The sequence below is a fragment of the Aulonocara sp. 'chitande type north' Nkhata Bay genome, linkage group LG7, assembly GCF_057382095.1.
Source record: "Aulonocara sp. 'chitande type north' Nkhata Bay isolate Kocher_YH1m ecotype deep benthic linkage group LG7, A_spYH_male_GT1.1, whole genome shotgun sequence".
Taxonomy (NCBI): Eukaryota; Metazoa; Chordata; class Actinopteri; order Cichliformes; family Cichlidae; genus Aulonocara; species Aulonocara sp. 'chitande type north' Nkhata Bay.
Window position 1 is genome coordinate 21,598,757 of NC_141350.1, and position 20,858 is coordinate 21,619,614.

The window sequence follows — 20,858 nt, forward strand, 5'->3', positions numbered from 1 at the left end:
GCCATAGTGTGAAAGTTTGCTTTCATAGTAATTGACAAGCTGGATCCAAAGGCAGAAAATATATCAGGTCACAGGTTTTACAGATTTTTGTGCACTTCTACAGATCCTGTGAGATATTAGGTTAAACCGAATGAGCTTAAAACACATCGTGAACCACAAACCCAGATCAAAGATTTTCCTTATTGCTTCAGATAGTTCTTGTGTAATCCCCTCGCAGGCTTTAACAAACAATGTATTTATTATGCATTCTATTGTGTTGCATTAATTATGTATTAGCTTGTGAACTTTTGCCTTTTCCAGTCAGAAATGTGTTGCTGTGAGAAATCTGCTTACATGAGGAAGTAGAACAACCCCAAAATTTCCTAAAAGTGAAAGTTGATGAAAACAGATGTCTGTGTGTCTCACTCATGCTAATGATATAAACTAAATAACATGAGGGAGTGAGTGGAAATTGTCAGGGTGCGGAGAGAGTGCTGGATCATGAAAGGCCAAAAGGCTGTAATATGCTTCCCAGGCAAATGCTGCCCGCATAAATGCAAGTCTCTCTCTCAGCCAATCATATACAAAATTTTGGTCAGGATGTGACTGTGTCCCATTTTCATGCATGTATGTATACCGACCCGCCACTTCATTAGTAACACCTTGTGATTGCCTTTAAAACGTTAAATTCTTCCATGGCACAGGTTCAACAAGGAACCAAGAAAAATTCAGCAGACATCCACTCTCAACATTTCTCCAATCGTCTGCTGGGCATTTTTGGTGAGCCCATATAAATTGTTGCTAGTGGATAAAAATATTCTGACTGTAAAAATACTTTGCTGTTAACAAGTGATTGTTGAGAAAGACTCAAAGGTGTCTTGCTATTCTCCTTATACCTCTGACATCAACGAAGCATTTTCTCCGATGCAACTGACACATTGCTCACTGGATATTTCCCTGTTCCAGATCCTTTTCTAGAGGTGCTTATGTGGGAAAACACCAGTCGATTGGAGGTTTTGCAAAACTCAGACCTGTCCATATATCACCAACAGCCATGCCATATTTCAAGTCACCTAAATCTTCTTTCTTCCCATTCTGATGCTCAGTTTGAACTTCAGCAGGTCGTCTTGACCATGCCAACACACCTAAATGCACTCAGTTGCTCTCATGTGATTGGCTGATTACATATTTGTGTTAATGATCAGCTGAGTCACGAGTGGTCCTTTCATAGACCCCTCAGTGTCTGAAAGGGACAGCATGAGATCATGTACCAATTAGTTTTGTTGTCTAAACCTAACCAAAGAGCAAAAGTAAAAAGTTAATGTGAAAGATACAGCGGTCCCATGCACACCTCTGTCGACTTGCTGGAAGTCACGTATTTGTGCCATTTACAAACCAGCACTCATGTGGTGGATGCATGTTATTGTTATTTACCCTGGAAAAGGTCCTCTGACGCAGCACAGCCTTATCATGTCCCTACAAACTGCTAAGCAGTGTTTAGTCCCTAAACCTTACCAAAGGACGAAAGCAGGAATTTAAAAAAAAAGTTAATGATAATTCAATTCAATTTTATTTATATAGCGCCAAATCACAACAAAAGTCGCCTCAAGGCGCTTCATAACAAAGTGCAGTCCAGACAAGACGTCAGCCATAGCTGTCCAATTCATAAACCAGCAACCTGTGGCACCACAGTCCCTCTAACCCTCTTGTTTGGGACTTGGTGGTCTCTAAATGTGTCCTGGTAAGATGCAGATACTCTGATAAAACAGTTTTACACGACCCCTCCAGGATATATAATCTATATATACATATACAAAAAAATCCACTCTAGCCCCTGCAGGTGGTCTATCCCTCAGGTTCCCAGGCTTCCGGTAGAGGACCTGAGCTTGAGGGTCCTGTGCAGCATCTTAGCTGTTCCTGGGACTGCACTCTTGTAGACAGAGATCTCAGATGTTGTTCCTGGGATCTGCTGGAACCACTCGCCTATTTGGGTGTCACCACATCTAGTGCTCCGGTTACCACTGGGACCACCGTTACCTTCACTCTCCACATCTTTTCGAGTTCTTCTCTGAGCCCTTGGTATTTCTCCAGCTTCTCTTCTTGCTGATGTTGCTGTCATTCGGTATTGCTACGTCTATCATTATGGCTGTCTTCTTCTGTTTGTCTACCACTACTATGTCTGGTTGGTTAGCCATCACCATTTTGTTCGTCTGTATCTGGAAGTCCCACAGGATCTTCGCTCAGTCATTCTCGACTACCCTAGGAGGCGTCTCCCATTTTGTTTCTGTGCTGCCATGATTAGTGCCTCTGCACTGTCTTTCAGTCCAGCTTTGTTAGCCACTAATAGGACTTCTGGATGTCAGGCAGTTCCTCTATCTGCTGGTGGTGCATACTGTGCAGGGGCCTGTCCTTCCATCATGGTTCCTCCTCTTCCTCCTCTTTCTTGGGTTTCTGCTGCCTGAGGTATTCACTGAGCGTGCGGTTGGTTGGGGCCATCTTGCTGATGTATTCATGGATGTTTGTTGTCAGACTTGATCTCTTTTTAAATGTAAATGCCACTAATTTTATTCTCAGTTTTCAGTCCACAAGAATTAATAGCAGTTTGTTCTTTCTTCGAGACTAAAATATAAACTCCTGTCTTCATCTAAGAAAATCTTGATCTGATCTACAAACAGGGTTAATAGTAAATTCAATTCAATGCTGCTCTGCTCTTACAGTGCTTCGTTTTGTCATGTCAAACATAATGACAACATCGCTGTCCTCCTTCCAGTACGCCGCATGCAGCCATTGCCACAACAACAGGTTCATTACCTGCCATTATTACTTCCCTGAAACTCATCTATGCTGAAAATAGCTGCATCATTATTGTTGCTGCATCAAGTGCCTGAAGAAAAATACATGCGTGCGTTCCAGTCGAGGCTGAGAGAAAAGAATCCAGGTCCACACGTTGTACTGTATGCAGCGTGTTTCAGGTTTAATACTGGAGGCACGGATTCCTATTTGCCGATGTTTGCTTTCCCCTTCTTCTGCATGTATGATGAAGCCCCCCTACAATAAGAGACTGTCCTATAAGTCTATGTCTGTGTTTCCAGTTGTCATCGTCACAAATGTCCAACATTTTAAACAAACAATGAAGCAACTGTGACTGGCAAAGAGATTTTTAATTTACTTTTTCTGCATTAGTGAAAAGTAAGTTATAACATTATATCATTACATTTGTATTTTACCATGTTGTCATTTATTCATACATGAACCTTATAGGAGCCCACACTTAACTGTACATTAAAGATGGAAATATCCTCTGTCTGAAAACTGAAACCAGTGCAGAAGAGCTTTAAACCTGCATCCTTTATAATAGCCACTAGGGGTGACTCTTGTGATTTCAGAAGGAGTTCATAGAAGTTTACTGGGAAACAAACCTACTACTCCTGTGACCTATGACCTCTTAAACAGCTTTTCCAATGGGCTCCATTACCAAATTAGAGTCTTACTGAATAAAACATGTTGTTCCTTTAGTCCATTATGGTCCCCATTAGTGTGCAAAAAGACAGATAAATCAGGACTAATATGGCAATTGCTAAAATGCTCAAGTAAAGAATTCAAAAAAGGACTTGATATCAGAGCTGCTACATCCTATAGGTACAGTCTGAGTTTATTCAAGAAAAAAACATCCTTTGCCGAATATATCCACTTTCCTTTGTCTGCACATTTCCAAATTATCTGAGCTTTGCCTCTCTAATTTTGTCTCCAACCTGAACTATTTGATGTGCTCATTTCTAATATCGTCCTTGCGATCCCAATGCAAATCTGACATCTTCTACAACTTACATGCAAAGCCACATTATTGTAAGCAGGTCTCACCACTCTTTAGGGGTTTTTTTGTTTTTGTTTGTTTTACTGCAAACACTATTTAAATTAACTTTAATTTCAGTTTTTACCAGGAAATGAAAAACTGGATACAAAGTCACAAATCAGATTTAGAGTATCAATTTTTCTGTCTGACTGAAAAAATGTTATCCTATGACCACAAATGACCTATTATTGTGCAAATTTTAAAATATAAATCTCCTTTGCGTTGAAATTCGTATTCAATATGAAAATAATACCCACAGTTTTTTAATTGTATGAACTTCTTCTCCGCTAGCGGCGATAGCGAGCTCTTAAGGTAGAAAAAAGTTAGGGGGGAAATGATGCAGAAGAAGAAGTCGGCTGAAAGCGGAAGTTACATCAAATGTTATTATGGCGTCTCACATGTAGCTCTCCTAGCCTCTAAAATTTAATAAAACATTGTATAAGGGATTTCTGAGGTACGTATTATCGCTTATATTGCCGCAGTTAGCAGGTTCACACAATTAGCACATTTAGCTCAGTTTACTCAGCTGTAGCTGACAGGAAGCTGCATTTCATCGCATCGTTAAGCCGCAGTGATACAGTAACCGCTGGTAGACAGAGCTAACAGGCGTTAGCATCAGTTTTTCCTCACTAAGTTCGTTTTTCTGGGTCTTCAGAGTTGGGTTAAAGTAGTAGGACTTTAATTTTCGACTATCCCGGCGTCCAGTGTGTGCGTTGGAGGTTAAATTCATTGCCAGAGTCCATTATTTCAGAAGTTATTTTGGGTTGCTGCCACTGACTCTTATTTAATCTTAGGTTGAAGTGAGTGTAACTGGATATCCAGGACCAAAACAATGAGCACTCAAGTAAGCAGTAAATACAACCAGCCTCATACTTTGATGTTTTCTTGTTGTTTTTCTCCGCAATTAGAGTAACTCTAAATTTGTGTTTTGATTTCAGTACAGCATTTTGTTCAAGCAAGAACACGGTGAGTAAACATGCTGGGTCCCACTACGTTATGAGTTATAATATAAGAACGAGTGTTTTTTTTTTTCTTTCTTGACAGTGTTGCAGTCTTTATCACGTTTTTTAAACTGAAAATTGTCTGTTTTATCCAATAGGATATAGTCGTGTCATGAAAATGAGATTGTCAAGCCTACCAACAATGTCACTAAAATCTTACATAAATTTTGCCAGAAGACAGTCATTCTGCAGCAGTCTGGGATCTTATTATTGTCTCCATCTTACAATGCTAAGCTGCTGTTGTGATTGAGCACTATGTAAATAATATTGAATTGAATATCTGCGGAATGGTTCAATGGGATCATGTTGGTAATTGCATGCAATCAGTTTCTTATATTACAATGATTAACTGTGATAAATAAGGAAAATTACACATCTGTTGCTTTCTGTATAGATAGAAATTCACATTTGGCAACCTTCCTGTTATATAGGAACAGAATACCACTCCCTCGAGTTGTGCATATTGACAAAGACTCATTCAGACTGATGGCAACATGCTGGGAGTCTGTCTGAATTGATAAACCAGGTCCCAGCTATTTGCAATTCTTCAACAATCTCTCTAAGAGTGATTGCAGTCACTCTCCCTGACACACGCACATGTAACGTGTTGTCACCGTGATAAAGCACCCCTTTGTTCACATTTATTTAATTTTTTCTGCATTTGTATCCTCTCAGCACACGATGATGCCATCTGGACAGCAGCGTGGGGTAAAAGTGAAGCAGACGGCTCAGAAACCATCGTCACAGGCTCACTCGATGACATGGTGAAAGTCTGGAAATGGTATGCATTTTATTTGGACGATACTATTGCTGATCACACGTAAAACACTGTACTAACCTTTAAAAAAAACAAAAATCAGAAGACATTTAAAAGCCAGTTTCCAGTTTGCTTAAATTCACTTTTTCTGCTCATCACTTTAAGAGCTTCTCTGGAGTTTATTTGACTTGACATGATCTAATAATCAGAGGTGGAAAAAGTAGAGACATTCTGTACTTAAGATATTTGTGTTACACAAGACTCCAGGAAAGGTTGAAGTACTGATTCAATTTCTTCTTTTCTTCTTTCAAAGTAACAAAGTAAAAAGTTGCTCTTTGGCGGATGTTTCTACCACATATTTTTATGCAAAGCTAAGTGAGCCTTGTACTCTATTAATGTAATAATAAAATATTAGAAGATGGGAATACAAACTTTAGCATGATTTTTAATTCTAATTGTGCTCAGTTTGAAATAGAAGAAAAAGAAGGAAGTTTAAAAACAAAATAGCTCTGTTTTCTGTTGCTGCTTTGTAGAGGGTGACTTTGCCTCTAAACAGGCAAATTAGCACAGTCAGGGGTTAAAGTGGGGTTTTAGCAGGTGGAGGAACCCTAAAGAAAGAATCACAACTCAAAATAATTTCTGTTGAAAACTCCAGTAGATTTTCTTAGTGTACAGGCTGTGATCAGCTGATCTGTGCTATTAGTCCTCTGTGGTTTACTGCTGTTTGTGGCTGTACACAGCTGAGTTCAACAAGATGTCAGCAGATGTTTCAAGAGTTTTCCTGGCTGATTTCCATCCTCTACACTGACACAACACCGTTTACTGTCTTTACATTAGACTGTTTAAAGTTGGTATGAAGGTAGAATTCAGTGAAGGAGTCTCAGCATCGTCAGTTTAACTTCAGATTAATCTCTACTGCCCTTTGTAGCAGAGATATACATAAGGTCACCATGAAACCAAAGCCACTGTGCACCAGACACACACTTTAAATCGTCACTGTACAGCACACAGACCTGTTTATCCTGCATTAACCTGCAGAAGATTTTCATGCAACCTTTAAATAGCACAGTTAGTCTACTTCAGTTTGTTTTGCAGCACATTTCACAATATGAAAAAACATGATGTCACATGTGCAGACTCAAAAAGTGATTTAAAAGCACAAGATCTTAAGCTTTAAATGAGCAGCCCTTACATTTAAATCTGACCTCTCTTCTTCCTCTCCTGTCTTGTCTTTCTTATTTTCTCCATCTCTGAGTGAAGTTAGCTCTCATTCAGTCCCTGTGAAGTACAGCAGCTGGACCTTGAGCTGCAACACACTGTGAGAGAAACTGCACACAAACAGTTTGTGTGTTTGCTGATTTTTGTTGAGCTGATAGAAACGCTGCATTTGAAATTACCTGACACTTAAAAGAAAGTCAGTCCCTTTATGCTCCTCTTCTGTAGGGCTAGCTAGATGCCGAATTACCCCAACCACACACTTATGGACACCTGAAGTTTTGGTGTTGTGCCAAAAAAAACCCACCACCCACTTAACCCCTGACTTTGGCACATGTCATCTCTTTTTATGCAACATCTCCTGGTGATTAAGACACAAACAGAACTGCCTGTCATGTGTCACTAATTAGTCTCAAATTTGATTTATGAAGGCCCGCAGTGACGTGAAATAATTACTAACTTCAGATTTGTTAAAGTAAAGCTAATGAGCCTGTTTTGAAAGTGTAAGGAGTAGAAAGTACAGATATTTGTTTAAAAATGTGGGGAGTAAAAGTAAAAAGTAGTCAGAAAAAAGTACTCTACTCAAGTAAAGTACAGATACCTGAAAACTGTACTTAAGTACAGTAATGGAGTATTTTCACTCCATTACTTCCCACTTCTGCAAATAATCTCAGTGTCGTGCTGTCCGTGCAGGTCAGATGAGAAGCTGGAGCTGCAGTGGACGCTGGAGGGCCACCAGCTGGGGGTGGTGTCAGTAGACATCAGTCACAATGGGGCCATCGCTGCCTCCAGCTCCCTCGACGCACACATCCGTCTCTGGGACCTCGAGTCCGGGAAACAGATAAAGTCGATGGACGCTGGGCCAGGTAAGACCTGACCTCACACACTTTGTTTGCTGCTGCCTTTTTTACCACTTGGCACTTAAGTGAGGTCACTACAGAGCAAACCGTTGCCCAGTTTATATTCAACAAACGTGCAGAGGATGGTAGCTTGCCTGCTCTGCTGTGCAGTCTATACATGTTTGTTTAATTTTTTTTTGTACACTCACCTTCCAGGAACACTTACACCCAGAAATGTCCGCTCGGTTGTGTATCTTCAGCCCAGCTGTTCTTCATGTCACTTTACATTAGTGACACTCTCTTTCACTCAGCAGGCGGTTCTATTGCAGACTTTTTCTTTATTCCCTCCTTAAGACAATTAATTTCACTGTTCTAACTCTTTGTTTCCTTGCTATTTTTATGAATTGATGTTATATTGATCAGATTCTTTAATGATCTTTACATTAGTGAACAAAGCGCTCGTTTGGTTAAAAGTAGACTTGTGAAAACACCTGAACCTGTGACACAACGGGGCCATCGCTGCCTCCAGCTCCCTCGATGCACGCATCCATTCAGGTCCTGTACAGATAGTGTGAAGGTTTAGAAACTGCAAGAGTACTCTTAGAGCTTTTTCCCATATCATTTTAATAAAAGTAATCCAGGCGCCAACACTTAATTGGTTCTTCCTCCATGACTTTGATAAAGTTCTCCCTTTATCAAAGGTTTGATAAAGCTTTGGGCAGCTTTTCTCACACGTAGCTCTGGAGCAGGAAATAGTTTGACCACATTTGCAGTTTGGGAATACTCTGTATAATCTTAGTTCCTGGGTTAACAGTGTAGCACACATTAAGATGCACTTTGCCAGGCTAATGTTTGATCTGCTGCTTTTGTATTTTCACTTTGATGATGTGTGAAAAAATCAGGGTTATAGTTCATTTGTGGAAATGGCAAACAAAGATTGTGGTGATGTCCAGATTTAAGCATTTTTTTTGGTTTTAATCTTTCTTTGCTCTCCTCTGTAGTGGATGCATGGACTGTGGCCTTCTCACCAGACTCCAAGTACATTGCCACAGGAAGCCATCTTGGCAAGGTCAACATCTTTGGTGTAGACAGCGGAAAGAAGGAATATTCTTTGGACACGCGAGGAAAATTCATCCTGAGCATAGCTTATGTAAGGAGCTGTAAATTCTGGTTTTGGTCAGCTCGGTGGTGTTTTGTCAAGCTCAGTCTCTGAGGGACGAGATGTCACCGCTTTAGTCTTCCAGTAACTCATCTTGATTTGCTCATTCACCACAGTGTATCCCTTTGTTTTACCTCTTAACTCATTCTTTCCAGGGCCAAAGGTTAAATGTGATCCAGTCTCATTTCGCTACAGTTGTTACATATAAAGTAATCAGTTTACTGGTCCTTGCTTCTCAGAGCCCAGATGGCAAGTATCTGGCCAGCGGAGCTATCGATGGAATCATTAACATCTTTGACATCGCCACTGGAAAGCTACTCCACACGTTGGAAGGTTGGTTCAGTCATCAGAATTCATTTTAAAAGTAACAACCAATTATTTTCATTTCATTACTCATTTTGGATGAACTCTGTGAGTCATCATCGATTATGATGACTAACACTAGTCAGGTTATCTGGTGAAAAATAAGTGTTTATTTATTGATTTACTTTCCTGTTTGGCCCTTTTATTGCTAAGAAATTGCAAAACAAGTTTCAGAAGCCAGAAATGACATATTCCTACTGCATTAGGGTTAGGGGTACTTAGACCTCACAGGTATGGGCCTAATTTATAGCAGGGACAGTGAGGCTATATATGTCCCAGTTGCTTTCTTTCAAAGCATGGCAGTGGTGGCATCATGCTCTGGGGCTGTTTTGCTGACAGTGGCACTGGTACATTGCACAAAGTGGATGGAATAATAAATGAGGAGGAGGAATACCTCCAAATTATTAATTTACATCTCAATTTAACATCTGTACGGTCAAAAGTTGGACACAACTGAGTGTTCCAACAGCACAATGATCCCAAACACACATCAGTACTGGTTTTGGGATGGATAAGGCAGGCTAACATTAAGCCTCTGGATTGGTCTTCCCAAAGCCCCGACCTCAGCCATATTTAAAATTTGTGGACTAAAAGCAGCATTATAAGCGAGGTCAATGCCAGGAAGCCAACCAGTGAACGAAATTAATATTCAGTTTGGCTTTGTTGATTGTCAGCACTTAAAACAATGATAGAAAACACAGGAAAGCAGGATATCTCATATAGAAACGCTGGCACAAGGAATTTTCTGTTCTCTCTGGATGATAAATAAGTAAACACAGTTTAAAATTTAAAAGCTAAACATGATTAAATATTTTTTTAAATTGTGGCTAAACAGTGAAGGAAATGCAGACAGCATAGTCTTAAGAATAAAAAGGGCTTCAAAGTTTTTAAATGTATGTCACAAAGATCACCAACATGTGTGAGAACTCTTACAGAGTGTTTACCGTCTCCGCAGGTCATGCCATGCCCATCAGATCCCTCACGTTCTCCCCGGACTCCCAGCTCCTGGTGACAGCTTCAGACGACGGCTACATCAAAATATATGACGTGTGGGTTTGGGAGCTTCTTCCAGACAGCAGCTTTAACTCTGTAGATGATATATGAGTTCATTGATCCTGAAGGACATGGAGTTAAAGCTAGCGCTACTATTAAACAGCAAAGTTATGGTATAATAAAGATTACAATGCATTCTGTTTGCTTAATTAACTTTGCTGGAATCACTTCACAGGCAACACGCCAACTTGGCTGGCACACTAAGCGGCCACGGGTCCTGGGTTCTCAGTGTCGCCTTCTCTCCTGATGACACTCATTTTGTCTCAAGGTAACATGAAGCTCCTCAGATGGTAGCACAGTGCTAGTTTATATCCTGATAGTTAAAAGCTGCACTTTGTAATAAAACACATGGAAAAATCACATCTGTTATTACTTGGAGACATCGTGTGATTTAGAAGTTCTGCCTCCAGGTCAATATTTTCTGCTTCATGTTCACACAGGATAAATAAAGTGACGATACTATTCAGGAAAGAGACTTGAAACACGATGCTGTTGTGCATGTGTTTGAATATAATGGCAGATCCACCCTCATCAGTTGTATGTCAGGGATTTCAAAGTCTGTTTCCTCGTTCTGCTTTCTCATGCTTTGCTCTCCTCGTGTGAAACTTTAGTCAGTGAAAGCTGTTTTTCAGTTTCCACAATGCTGAGTCAAACTGAGCTGGCCAAGATAAAATCTGTAAGATCTTCTAATTTCTCCCCCCCTTTTCAGCTCGTCTGACAAGAGTGTGAAGGTGTGGGACGCCGGCTCCAGAGCATGCATCAACACATTCTTCGACCATCAAGACCAGGTGACTCTGCGTTTTTAACGTGTTAACAATCAAATTCAAAGTAATAAAATCCTGTTACTGTCAGTTAAATCAATATGCCTGGTGTCATCCAGCGGCCCGTCACGTGACCTCTGTCTGATGGTTGAGCTGAGTGGAAAACCAATAAGCCTGGCTGTCATTAGATCTCTGGTTGATGCCTGTGGGCAGTTTGATCTGTTTTCCAACAAAGCCTTTAATAAAATAGCACGTGTCCTCAGGGACGACATCAGAGGCAGCTGCCATTATTGTTTTTGTGACGGCAAAACCAGAAAATCTACAGGGACAGTTTGCAGCCAATTAACTGCTCAGCTTTACTTTGTTCTCTGTTTAGACATCGGTCTTTTTAATCTGTTTGCTCTCTTCGGATTCATTTCTGCCTTCTGCACTGCTCAGTTAGGGTCAGACTGCATTTTTTAGATATTTTTAAAGCTTGCGTACACACACATGCACTTCAGCTAAAAAACAGTTAGAAATACTGAAGTAGTGTTAAATTATAGTACAGTATACAGGGCTGTTGTGGTGTGCGTTGTCATACATATGCAGTGAAGGTGCTCAGAGCTGCCCGTTTTGATCAATCCTCCTCTCCACAGGTGTGGAGTGTAAAGTACAACAGCACCGGCTCAAAGATCATCTCAGCTGGGGACGACCGTGCCATCCACATCTACGACTGTCCCATGTGACGAGACACATCCAGGCTGAGAGAGGACCTCCACAGCTGTCAACTCAAATCACTTATAGAAATTGATAATGAAGGGAGGGAGAGATTAAAGCTGTAAATGTGATGGACTGTTTTGCACCGGCCGAGTGCGGTCAAATAAAAGGGTTGTTTTTGTATTTTGGCGTTCATCGCATTTCTTTCAGAACGGAGCGCTCTCTGTCATGAATCAGTTTCATGGCAGTGTCCGATTTGATGTGATATTTTTATTCATATATGAAACCAGAATTTTGAAACAGAAAATAGGCGTTAACAGCGCAACTGATGACCTTAAACAATCCATCGATAGATTATACATAAAAGACGAGGTCACCTTATTTGTTAGTCAAATCCAGTTGTGAAGCCTTGAGCTGAGCATTTTCTTCTTTCATCATCTCAGGGCATTTGAAACCAACTGCAACACTGCACGGTCAGTTCAGTAAGGACTTGTATATCACGATATACCTAAAGAATAACCTGCTTTTATTGTTCTTTTTGACTAAAAATGTACAAAATTGTTGTATTCAGTAAGTAATGAGTATTAGCTCCCAAACAGCTTCTGTTTTCTCACCCAGAGCTACAGCCACCTTTTAGATATCCTTTACTTAAAATAGTATATATAGATAAAATTCTACTCTTTATGATGAAATAAAACTTTTTTCATTCATTAAATTCCATTATTCATGTGTGGAAATTTACTCATTGCTCAGTGAGTTTGGCAGCTTCATGTCAAAATCGTTGCTTTTGTTAAACTACCAAAGTGACAGACTTTTGTCAGCTCCCCAGTTCTGCTGCTGGTTGCTCACTGAAATTGGTGGATGAACTCTATGCTTCATGGACCACTATTCATCATTCATCTTGATCCTTTATCCTGCAGGTCTGACGTCACAGAACCTTCTGGCAAAAGGCAAAAAAACACGTTTGGATTGCAAGCCGACAGGAGGTTATAAAGCACCCTCTAGTGGGAGGAATTGTGTACTACAACCACAAAACAACACTGAGCCTCACCAGCCACTCCGGTGAATCCAAGTCCTTTATTACTTTTCACCAAATGTCCACAGGTACTCAGTTTTTTGTTTTGTTTTTTACTATTCATATTTGGCAGGTAGAAGGTATTTATCTTCCATACAGGTAAAAATCCACTTTATGTGCTTTTGTGATACTGAAGGACATGTTGAGTCCACTTATTCACAGGAACACCATATTTACACTGAAAAACAATGTTTGCAAATGCTGAAAGAGTTTATTTAAAGAAAAAATAAGATAAGGGTACACAGTATCAGGTGTCGCTGAGATGTGGAGTTTTTTGGGCAGTAGTTAAGTCAATTCAAAACATTGCAGCTTTAACCGGAGCATCACAGCTTACCTCACACTCATTAAATGACCCGTGAACTCTGAAGGCATTTACATAGTTTAGTTTTTGTTTGCTGGTGTGGTGCCAATGCCTTTACTGACAGCAAAATACCACCTTCTGTAACTGAACAGCAGCAGATTTGTTCCGTATAAATCGCATACAGGATTACCACAAAGAAACTACTAGATTTCCATCTCTAATGTCAAATTCAAATTTCAAAATTCAAATTTTATTTGTCACGTACACAGTCATACACAGTACGATATGCAGTGAAATGCTTAGACATGTTGGTCTAATGTTGGTCTAAAGCTCTCCTCACACTCACTTTTGCTTCCTAGAGTCAACCTACAAGAAACCAAAAGAAGCAGAAACTCTTTTCACCTTCCTGATTGGCCCAATCAACATAAACACGCATAAAATTCACAATGAAACCTGCATGACTGACTCCACAGACCAAATGTCAGCTTACTGAAAGGAGTTAAAAGTAAGCTGCACATAATTATAATAGGCCAGGTTTCACAAGGACCTCTAGACATAAATATAACTGTAACAGAACACTGAGCACATTATAGTTTGGGAATTCTAGCTTGAATTTCCACTCTTGTGTATAATCTAATGACATTTGCATGTTATTTAGGCTTAAACTCCGGAGAGATCCTTTACACTGTTGTTGTCACTGGAATGCGCTCTGGTTACAAGCTCTCTTACGCTTTTTAGTAGAGAAACTAGGCCATTTGTCTCCAGACTTTGGCACACTGAAATCCCCCTGCAGAAATATATTTGTTTTGTTGAGCAGCTCAGTTTTAAAATATGAATTCAGCCAACATACTCCAGCTAAGGAACAAGTAAAAACCCTGATTTTTCTGCATATATAATCATAAAAAACAAAAACGGGCCATGTAGGAGCAATCGAATGTAGCATTTTTACGTTTCAGTGGATTTTCTAAAAGTAACCATGATTTCCTTTTTGAAAAAGAGTTTAGTTTTGGCAGAAATATTGGTTTCACTCTTAACTTTAGATTCCACAGCAGCAAACAGAAAAAAAGACAAGATAAGAAAAGCTGTAGTTCCCTGGCATACCTACAGACAAACATCGACACGTGCGCTTTTAAAATGACGCTGCTCCATGTGGCGCCTGTTGAAATCTCTGAGCTGTTGGCTGCTGTGAGGCAGACCTGCGTCCCTCCCGTCTGTTATCACCAGTGTCTGGACTCAATCAGGTCAGCTCGCAGGCTCAGTCTCTTCAGAGTCTCGTATCCGACCACAATGAGCACTGACGTGGGCGTGGAGGAAATGACGCGGGCAGACAGCCCCTTGGTCAGCCCGTACGCCCCCTCCTCCACCAGCAGCTGCTTGAATGTCCCAATAACAGACGTTCGTCCCTCCACCTTAAACAGACAGGACACATCACCTTTGCTAAGTGCAAATAAAACTTATCGTGAGGTTTAAACTCACCAAAACAACAACAAAACATTATTAATGCCTAATTTATGCTTGCTGCTGCAGTATGGACTGTGTCAGCATTACTGATTTATCAGTACAGGAGCTCACAGACTCCCAGACTATACAGAGGAACATGCTTTAACAACTTTCTGGAGAAAACTTTGAAACAAGATGCAAAGAAATTTCACAGATTTTGTCTCAGAGTAGAGCTTCTGCTCCTTCATATTAAAAGAAGCCAGTCGAGGTGGTTTGGGCATTAACTAGTAAGCCTAAGGATGCCTCCTGGATACCTCCTAGTGAGGTGACAAAAATGTGTCACACAAAATCTTTATGTTAGTCTGGTCCACATTGAACACTCAACCAGTCACCCCATAATGTTTACTAGTCTTTGTAGCATTTAGTAGAGAAAAATAAAGGATTCTGGTTACATATTTATCATACTACTTCTTCTCTCACTACTAGAAAAACTCAGTTTGGTCACACACTGTGTGTCGGACAGGGTCGTCTGCAGTACGGGGGCCCCACAGGGAACGGTTCTGGCTCCGTTCCTCTTCACCATCTACACTGCAGACTTCTCCCACAATTCCACCCAGTGCTTCCTGCAGAAGTTCTCTGATGACTCTGCAATAGTCGGCCTCATCACTGATGGGGACGACAAGGAGTACAGAGGTCTGACCCAAGACTTTGTGGACTGGTGCCAGCTGAACTACCTCCAGATCAACGCCAGTAAAACCAAGGAACTGGTGGTAGACTTCCGCAGGCACAAGCATTCTCCACTGCAACCACTGAACATCCAGGGTATGGACATTGAGGCTGTGGACAGCTACAGGTACCTTGGTGTTCATCTGAACAATAGACCTGACTGGACTCATAACTCAGACGCCCTCTACAGGAAAGGGCAGAGCAGGCTGTACCTGCTGCGGAGACTCAGGTCGTTTGGGGTGGAGGGCCCACTCCTGAAGACCTTCTATGACTCTGTTGTGGCTTCTGCTATCTTTTATGGTGTGGTCTGCTGGGGCGGCAGCATCTCTGCTGGGGACAGGAAGAGACTGAACAGGGTGATCCGAAGGGCCAGCTCTGTTCTAGGATGCCCTCTGGACCCAGTGGAGGTGGTGAGTGACAGGAGAACGGCGGCTAAGCTGTCATCCCTGATGGACAACATCTCCCACCCCATGCAGCAGACTGTGACAGCACTGAGCAGCTCCTTCAGTGGGAGACTGCGGCACCCACGGTGTGGGACGGAGAGATTTCGCAGGTCTTTCCTCCCCACTGCTGTCAGACTCCATAATAAAGACTTTAACTGATCAAGCACACACATCCATACATATGCAATAATACTAAGTGCAATAATCCTTTCTGTCATCGTTGTATTTTTACTCAGTTGTATATAGTATTTGTATTTGTATTCTATTTTTATCTTATTGTATATTTATTTTATTCTACTGTATATAGTATTTTATTTTATTCTATTCTGTACAGCTGTGTACTGTATTTATTCTTATTGTATTCTAATTTTTGCCTCATAACTTTTGCACTGTCCACTTCCTGCTGTGACAAAACAAATTTCCCACGTGTGGGACTAATAAAGGTTATCTTATCTTATCTTACACTCACTGTGCACCATTTCCACATAGCCTCAGGCATTACCATGCACTAATGAGCTGGCAGCATGAAATCCATTTTATTTGGATCACACTTAAATGCATATTTGTGTTCTCGCATACAGCTCTGGGAGGTAATGTCTTGAAAAGCTCATGGATGCAGAGGACCTGTGAAACAGCTTTTAGCTTTAGTGTCACGCACAGCTGTGGGTTATCTGAGTTTACCTGGACTCTTGCTCGAACAACATCCATGGGGTTGGTGATAGTAGAGGCAGTTACTGCTGCCATCGGTCCTGCAACAGCCTGCAGAATCAGGTGGGGGCACTCACTTGGTGCTAATAGGGATAACTGCTCTGAGAACACAAAAGATACAAAGTAAACAGCGTAAGGCCAAAGTGATTCATATCCACAGGTTTTCCTGATCCAACTGTTGAAGCTGCGATCTTCATTACCAGCTTCCGGCCCACTGAAGACATCCTTCTGACTCTCTTGTATGGTTTCGTTTTTATTTTGCATACTGAGTATTAGGGCTGCACGATTTTGCATAAAATGAGAATCACGATTTTTTGGCTTAGAATTGAGATCACGATTCTCTCACGATTTTCTTTTCCAGTATAAATATTTATTGCACTTATTAACTGCACATCAACTTCGTAACAGTTTAGACTGAACATAAAAACAATAAATAAACATAAAAACAACAAATGTCTCACGTTTTGTTGTTGCCGCAAAATGTTGTACTGCTTGAAATTCCGTCTCCACTGTTGCTCGACACTGCGTGTATAGAGCAGGTAGCGCAACAATAGAAAAATAGTTGCGGGACGGCACTGTGTAGCGTTTGTCTAGGGTGTTGATCATTTTCCTAAATCCCTCGTTTGCACAGTGTTGATGGGAGCCATATCTTTGGTCAGGTGATAAGTGATAGCCTCCGTAATTTCTTTGTGCCTGCGGGAGTTCGACGTGTATAGGGAAGCGCTGTATAAGGTTCCCGTTATTGATGTTTGGTTGGTTGACCGGGACGGATTTTCTCCTGTCACTTTCTCGTCATCCCTGACGTGCTCTCCGTTGTTTTTTCCCTGCTAATTTTAGCATCACACGCACAGCTTCTGTATCACGTGGTATAAGGCTCCGCCCTTGTCATTTGTTGAGCAGGAAGAGTGAGCGCTTGTTTTCATGCAGAGTACATCCCGGATCAAAATGCGGTACAATCGTCATCGTCTTTTTTTTTTTTTTTTTTTTTTAAATCGTTGTCATTTGGAAATGAGATCGCACATAAGTATGAATCGAGATCGCGATTTTCTAACGATTAATCGTGCAGCCCTACTGAGTATTTTACATGATGCTTAAAAAGTGACCTACCTGCATAAAAATGATAAAAAGGCCACCAGAGTGCACTGTTCGGGATGTACGTGAGCAGCGATGCCACGTAGCCCCGGTAAAATCCTCTGAAGCCATCGGCAGAAAATATCTGCACCGTAATGTCACGGCTCTGTCCGAAACTCAGTTTGTGCTTCGTGGTTGCAAGACCCACTTTGGGTTTGGCCTTGAAGCGTGTCAGGTGCTCCCCTTGTCCTTGCATCATCAGATGCTGTGACACTATGTCTATGGGCACAGTGATGGTCTGAGCCACCAGGGACGCCATCCCTCCTGCCACCACAGACTTCACTGTGTTGCTGGGCGAGTACTGGTTCACATACTTGCGCACCAACTCGTAGGTGGTGATGTAACCCTGTCCCGCGATCAGGGTTAGCGTATTGACCATGAAGCCACGATAAAGGCCACACACACCCTCCGTTCGGAGAATCTTGCAGAAGGCATCGAAGGTTCCTGAGTAGAGGCTCTTCCCCTTCTGTACTTGAAGGCGGGTGCGGATGACGCTGGCTGGGTAGACGGTGGCCCTGGTGGTCAAGGTCATGAAGACACCCAGGGAGTAAAACTTCCTCTTGTCCAGGTCCTCCCATTCGATAATCTGGATTGCACCTTTCTGCTGCATGGTGCCGGCCTGGGCAGCGACGCACCACTAAAGCTGCAGATCAGCACTGATCACCATCCTGCCTGCAAGAACCAGAACCACTCACCATTAAAAGTCCTGCAGTCAGATAAGAACACATGTATTTGTTCATTCAGAATTTAGACCCCAGATTACTGATAGGAAACATAACCATTTCCTCACAATTTCATGGTGAAAAAAAAACAGTAACAAAAGCTGCAACTGCATTTTGGGACGTTACTTTTAGTGTGACCGTTTCATACACTTCCACTGAAAATCAACTGAGAAGAGCTCAAACAAGTGAATATCAGGTACTTTTTCCTTTAAAAGGAGACCTATTCTACTTTTAGCCACGTGCCTCTGGCTGTGTAAGCAGCTATCCCACTGACGTGCTGTTCTAACCTTTCACCTCCAACAGGCAACCAATCAGAAGAGTTCCAAAATAAAAATACTGGCAGATGCCAGTGCGACCCCTCAGCCTCCTGGCAGATGCATCTATGTACATTTTTCTTGAGTTTTGTGTTCACGAGATTTTCAGAAAATTTGACCTCTGACCTTGACCTAGAAATTGAGGTCACCAGAATTCGAACCCCACCAAGATGTTTACTACGTGCAGCTATAATATTAAAATCCTTTTTTCTTGAGTTATTATGTTCATAAAGTTGGGTGTTCACGCCCCCCGACTGGCAGGGTGAACACAGTACCCCCTCCGCCACAAAAGGTTGTTCACAGTTCACAGGTGATTTCCTTTAAAAAATAAAATGCTGACTTTTAATGCTCTGGGAGTTTTCTTCTATCATCTTATTGTCGCATGCTACAGTTTCTTTTTTGTATTATAAGTGAGCAAGTTACACAAAAGAAGTGAGCGCACCCTCTGCACCAGGACATAAATGTCAGTAAATCAAAACTATGTCATTTAATCCCTGCAAAGCCTGAACCATTGAAATAATTGCCAGAGAGTTCTTTTTTTTCTTTTTAAACTGGAAGGCTTAATAAACCTTCTGACAAATTTAAAAAAAAATTAAAAAAAATGTAAAACAATTTACATATGAGTTCTAATTTACACAGTCTTACACAATTTGTGTAAATTGCACAATCTAGCTCTGGGGGTGGGGTGTAGTTGCTTCAGAGCAGAGGTTTTTCCACAGAATTTTCGGTGATAGCTGATAACGTGTAAAAGGGAAAACAAAAAACACTGTAAATCACACCTATTTGGATGCCATCCAAGGAAAAAAATAACAACAACAAGACTCAAACCTGCAGTAACATAATGTCATTTTGTCAGATAAGACCAAGAGTAATCTCTTTCACTCAGTAACAAAAGATGAAGCAACTTTTTCCATTGAAAACTTTGATGGGACCTAAATTCTCATCATAGATAAACTCAACTCCTTTTGAAGCTTACATAAGAGAGAGTTCTCTACAGCAGCAGTGTAATTACTCTGAGGTGACAGTTATTTTTTTAATGTTTATTTAATATCGACTTTACTTGTTGCACATCAGCAAACAAATCTAAAATTTAAACATGCAAAATGTTTGGCAAAATGACTAATTTATATCATCTGGGCAGGTCACATTAAACTAAAATTTTCAGCAGACACATACAAAATCGAAACAAATAAACAAACACAACCCAGACAAGACACAAATTAATCACATATATTACAGTATCCAAGGAGTCTGACACTAAGAAAAACAAATGGTGCCCACCCTTGTTCTGGTGCAACCTCTTAGAAAGAAAAACGTGGGAACGCCCCTGTACATAACGTCGCTTTTCTGTTATGTGACGGGGGAGCAGGGAGGGGGTAGTTAAACTAAATAGACCTATTTGCGCCATGTACACTAAGACCTAACACGACCTTACGTCCACAACAAGAGTCGCAGCACTGCCCTGTGTGAACGTCTAATCGAACTTTAACTCCTTCAAAAAGGCTGGTCGAGAAAAGCGGAAGCACGTGCAAAGGCAGTGTGCACTTGCAGTTTGTTAGCTAGCAAACAACGCTACTGATTCCATGCTGTGCGAATTCGTCCTTTTTAAAGAAACAAGGATTAAACATAATCACCCACAAACACACCAACTAACCTTGCAGGCGGTCACGAAGCTCCTCTTCCGTTGCCACTGCTGCAAACCTGAGTTGTTTTCTTAAACTCGCACGGCCTGCTCTGCTACAAGAAGGGTCATGTCTTCCGTCCATCAGTGCTGCGAACAAATGCCCTCAAACGTGATAGGTCATGACCTGTGTTCTTCCGCAAACTGTTGTTACAAATCTGCTTAAACCTCTGCTAAAGAAATCAGGGGACGGAGAGCTGTTTGCTCTTCCAGGTGACCCCTATAGCTGGTATGTTTACGTAGTTACCTGCTTGTACGACGATGATGGTGCCTTTAGGTCCTGAAAAAAGCGTTCGAATTCCAACAAATCACACACAACCAATGAGAAATTTTTAATAATGTAGAAGTTTTTACTCAATCAAAATGAATCCATAAACGTGGTTTATTGTTTGTTTGTTGTGTTTACCGGTGGCAGTCTATAAATGCACAATAAATTTGTCACCTGTAACTGACAGTTAAAACTTTATCCTTGAATAGTCCGAGGCGCATTGAAGGTCGCAGGGAAAGAGACGGTGGCGCTATACTGTCACGTGGGGCCTGTGCTTTTTAAAGTCACAGTGACTCATATTAGTGCTTCTGTGTGCACAAATGAATTCCTCATTAGTTCATGTATATAAACTAACTATGAAATACATTTTGAA

At 41.2% G+C, this 20,858-nt stretch overlaps 2 protein-coding genes across 2 annotated transcripts; one reads left to right on the plus strand and one right to left on the minus strand.

Annotated features, from left to right (window-relative positions):
- The first annotated feature begins 4,158 nt into the window (after nt 1-4,158).
- skic8 (SKI8 subunit of superkiller complex) lies at nt 4,159-11,859 on the plus strand. Its single transcript, XM_086299357.1, has 11 exons — nt 4,159-4,286; nt 4,627-4,676; nt 4,771-4,798; nt 5,509-5,614; nt 7,499-7,671; nt 8,646-8,794; nt 9,043-9,136; nt 10,122-10,215; nt 10,395-10,487; nt 10,929-11,007; nt 11,616-11,859. Exons 2-11 carry the CDS (start codon nt 4,665-4,667, stop codon nt 11,703-11,705), a joined length of 918 nt encoding a protein of 305 aa, XP_086155483.1. The 5' UTR covers nt 4,159-4,286; nt 4,627-4,664; the 3' UTR covers nt 11,706-11,859.
- Nucleotides 11,860-12,942: 1,083 nt separating this feature from the next.
- slc25a44a (solute carrier family 25 member 44a) lies at nt 12,943-20,518 on the minus strand. The gene is made up of 4 exons (XM_086299356.1): nt 20,191-20,518; nt 17,477-18,172; nt 16,343-16,470; nt 12,943-14,461 (listed from the first exon to the last, which is right to left on the minus strand). The coding sequence occupies exons 2-4, from the start codon at nt 18,108-18,110 to the stop codon at nt 14,270-14,272; spliced, it is 954 nt and encodes a 317-aa protein (XP_086155482.1). The 5' UTR covers nt 18,111-18,172; nt 20,191-20,518; the 3' UTR covers nt 12,943-14,269.
- Nucleotides 20,519-20,858: the final 340 nt, after the last annotated feature.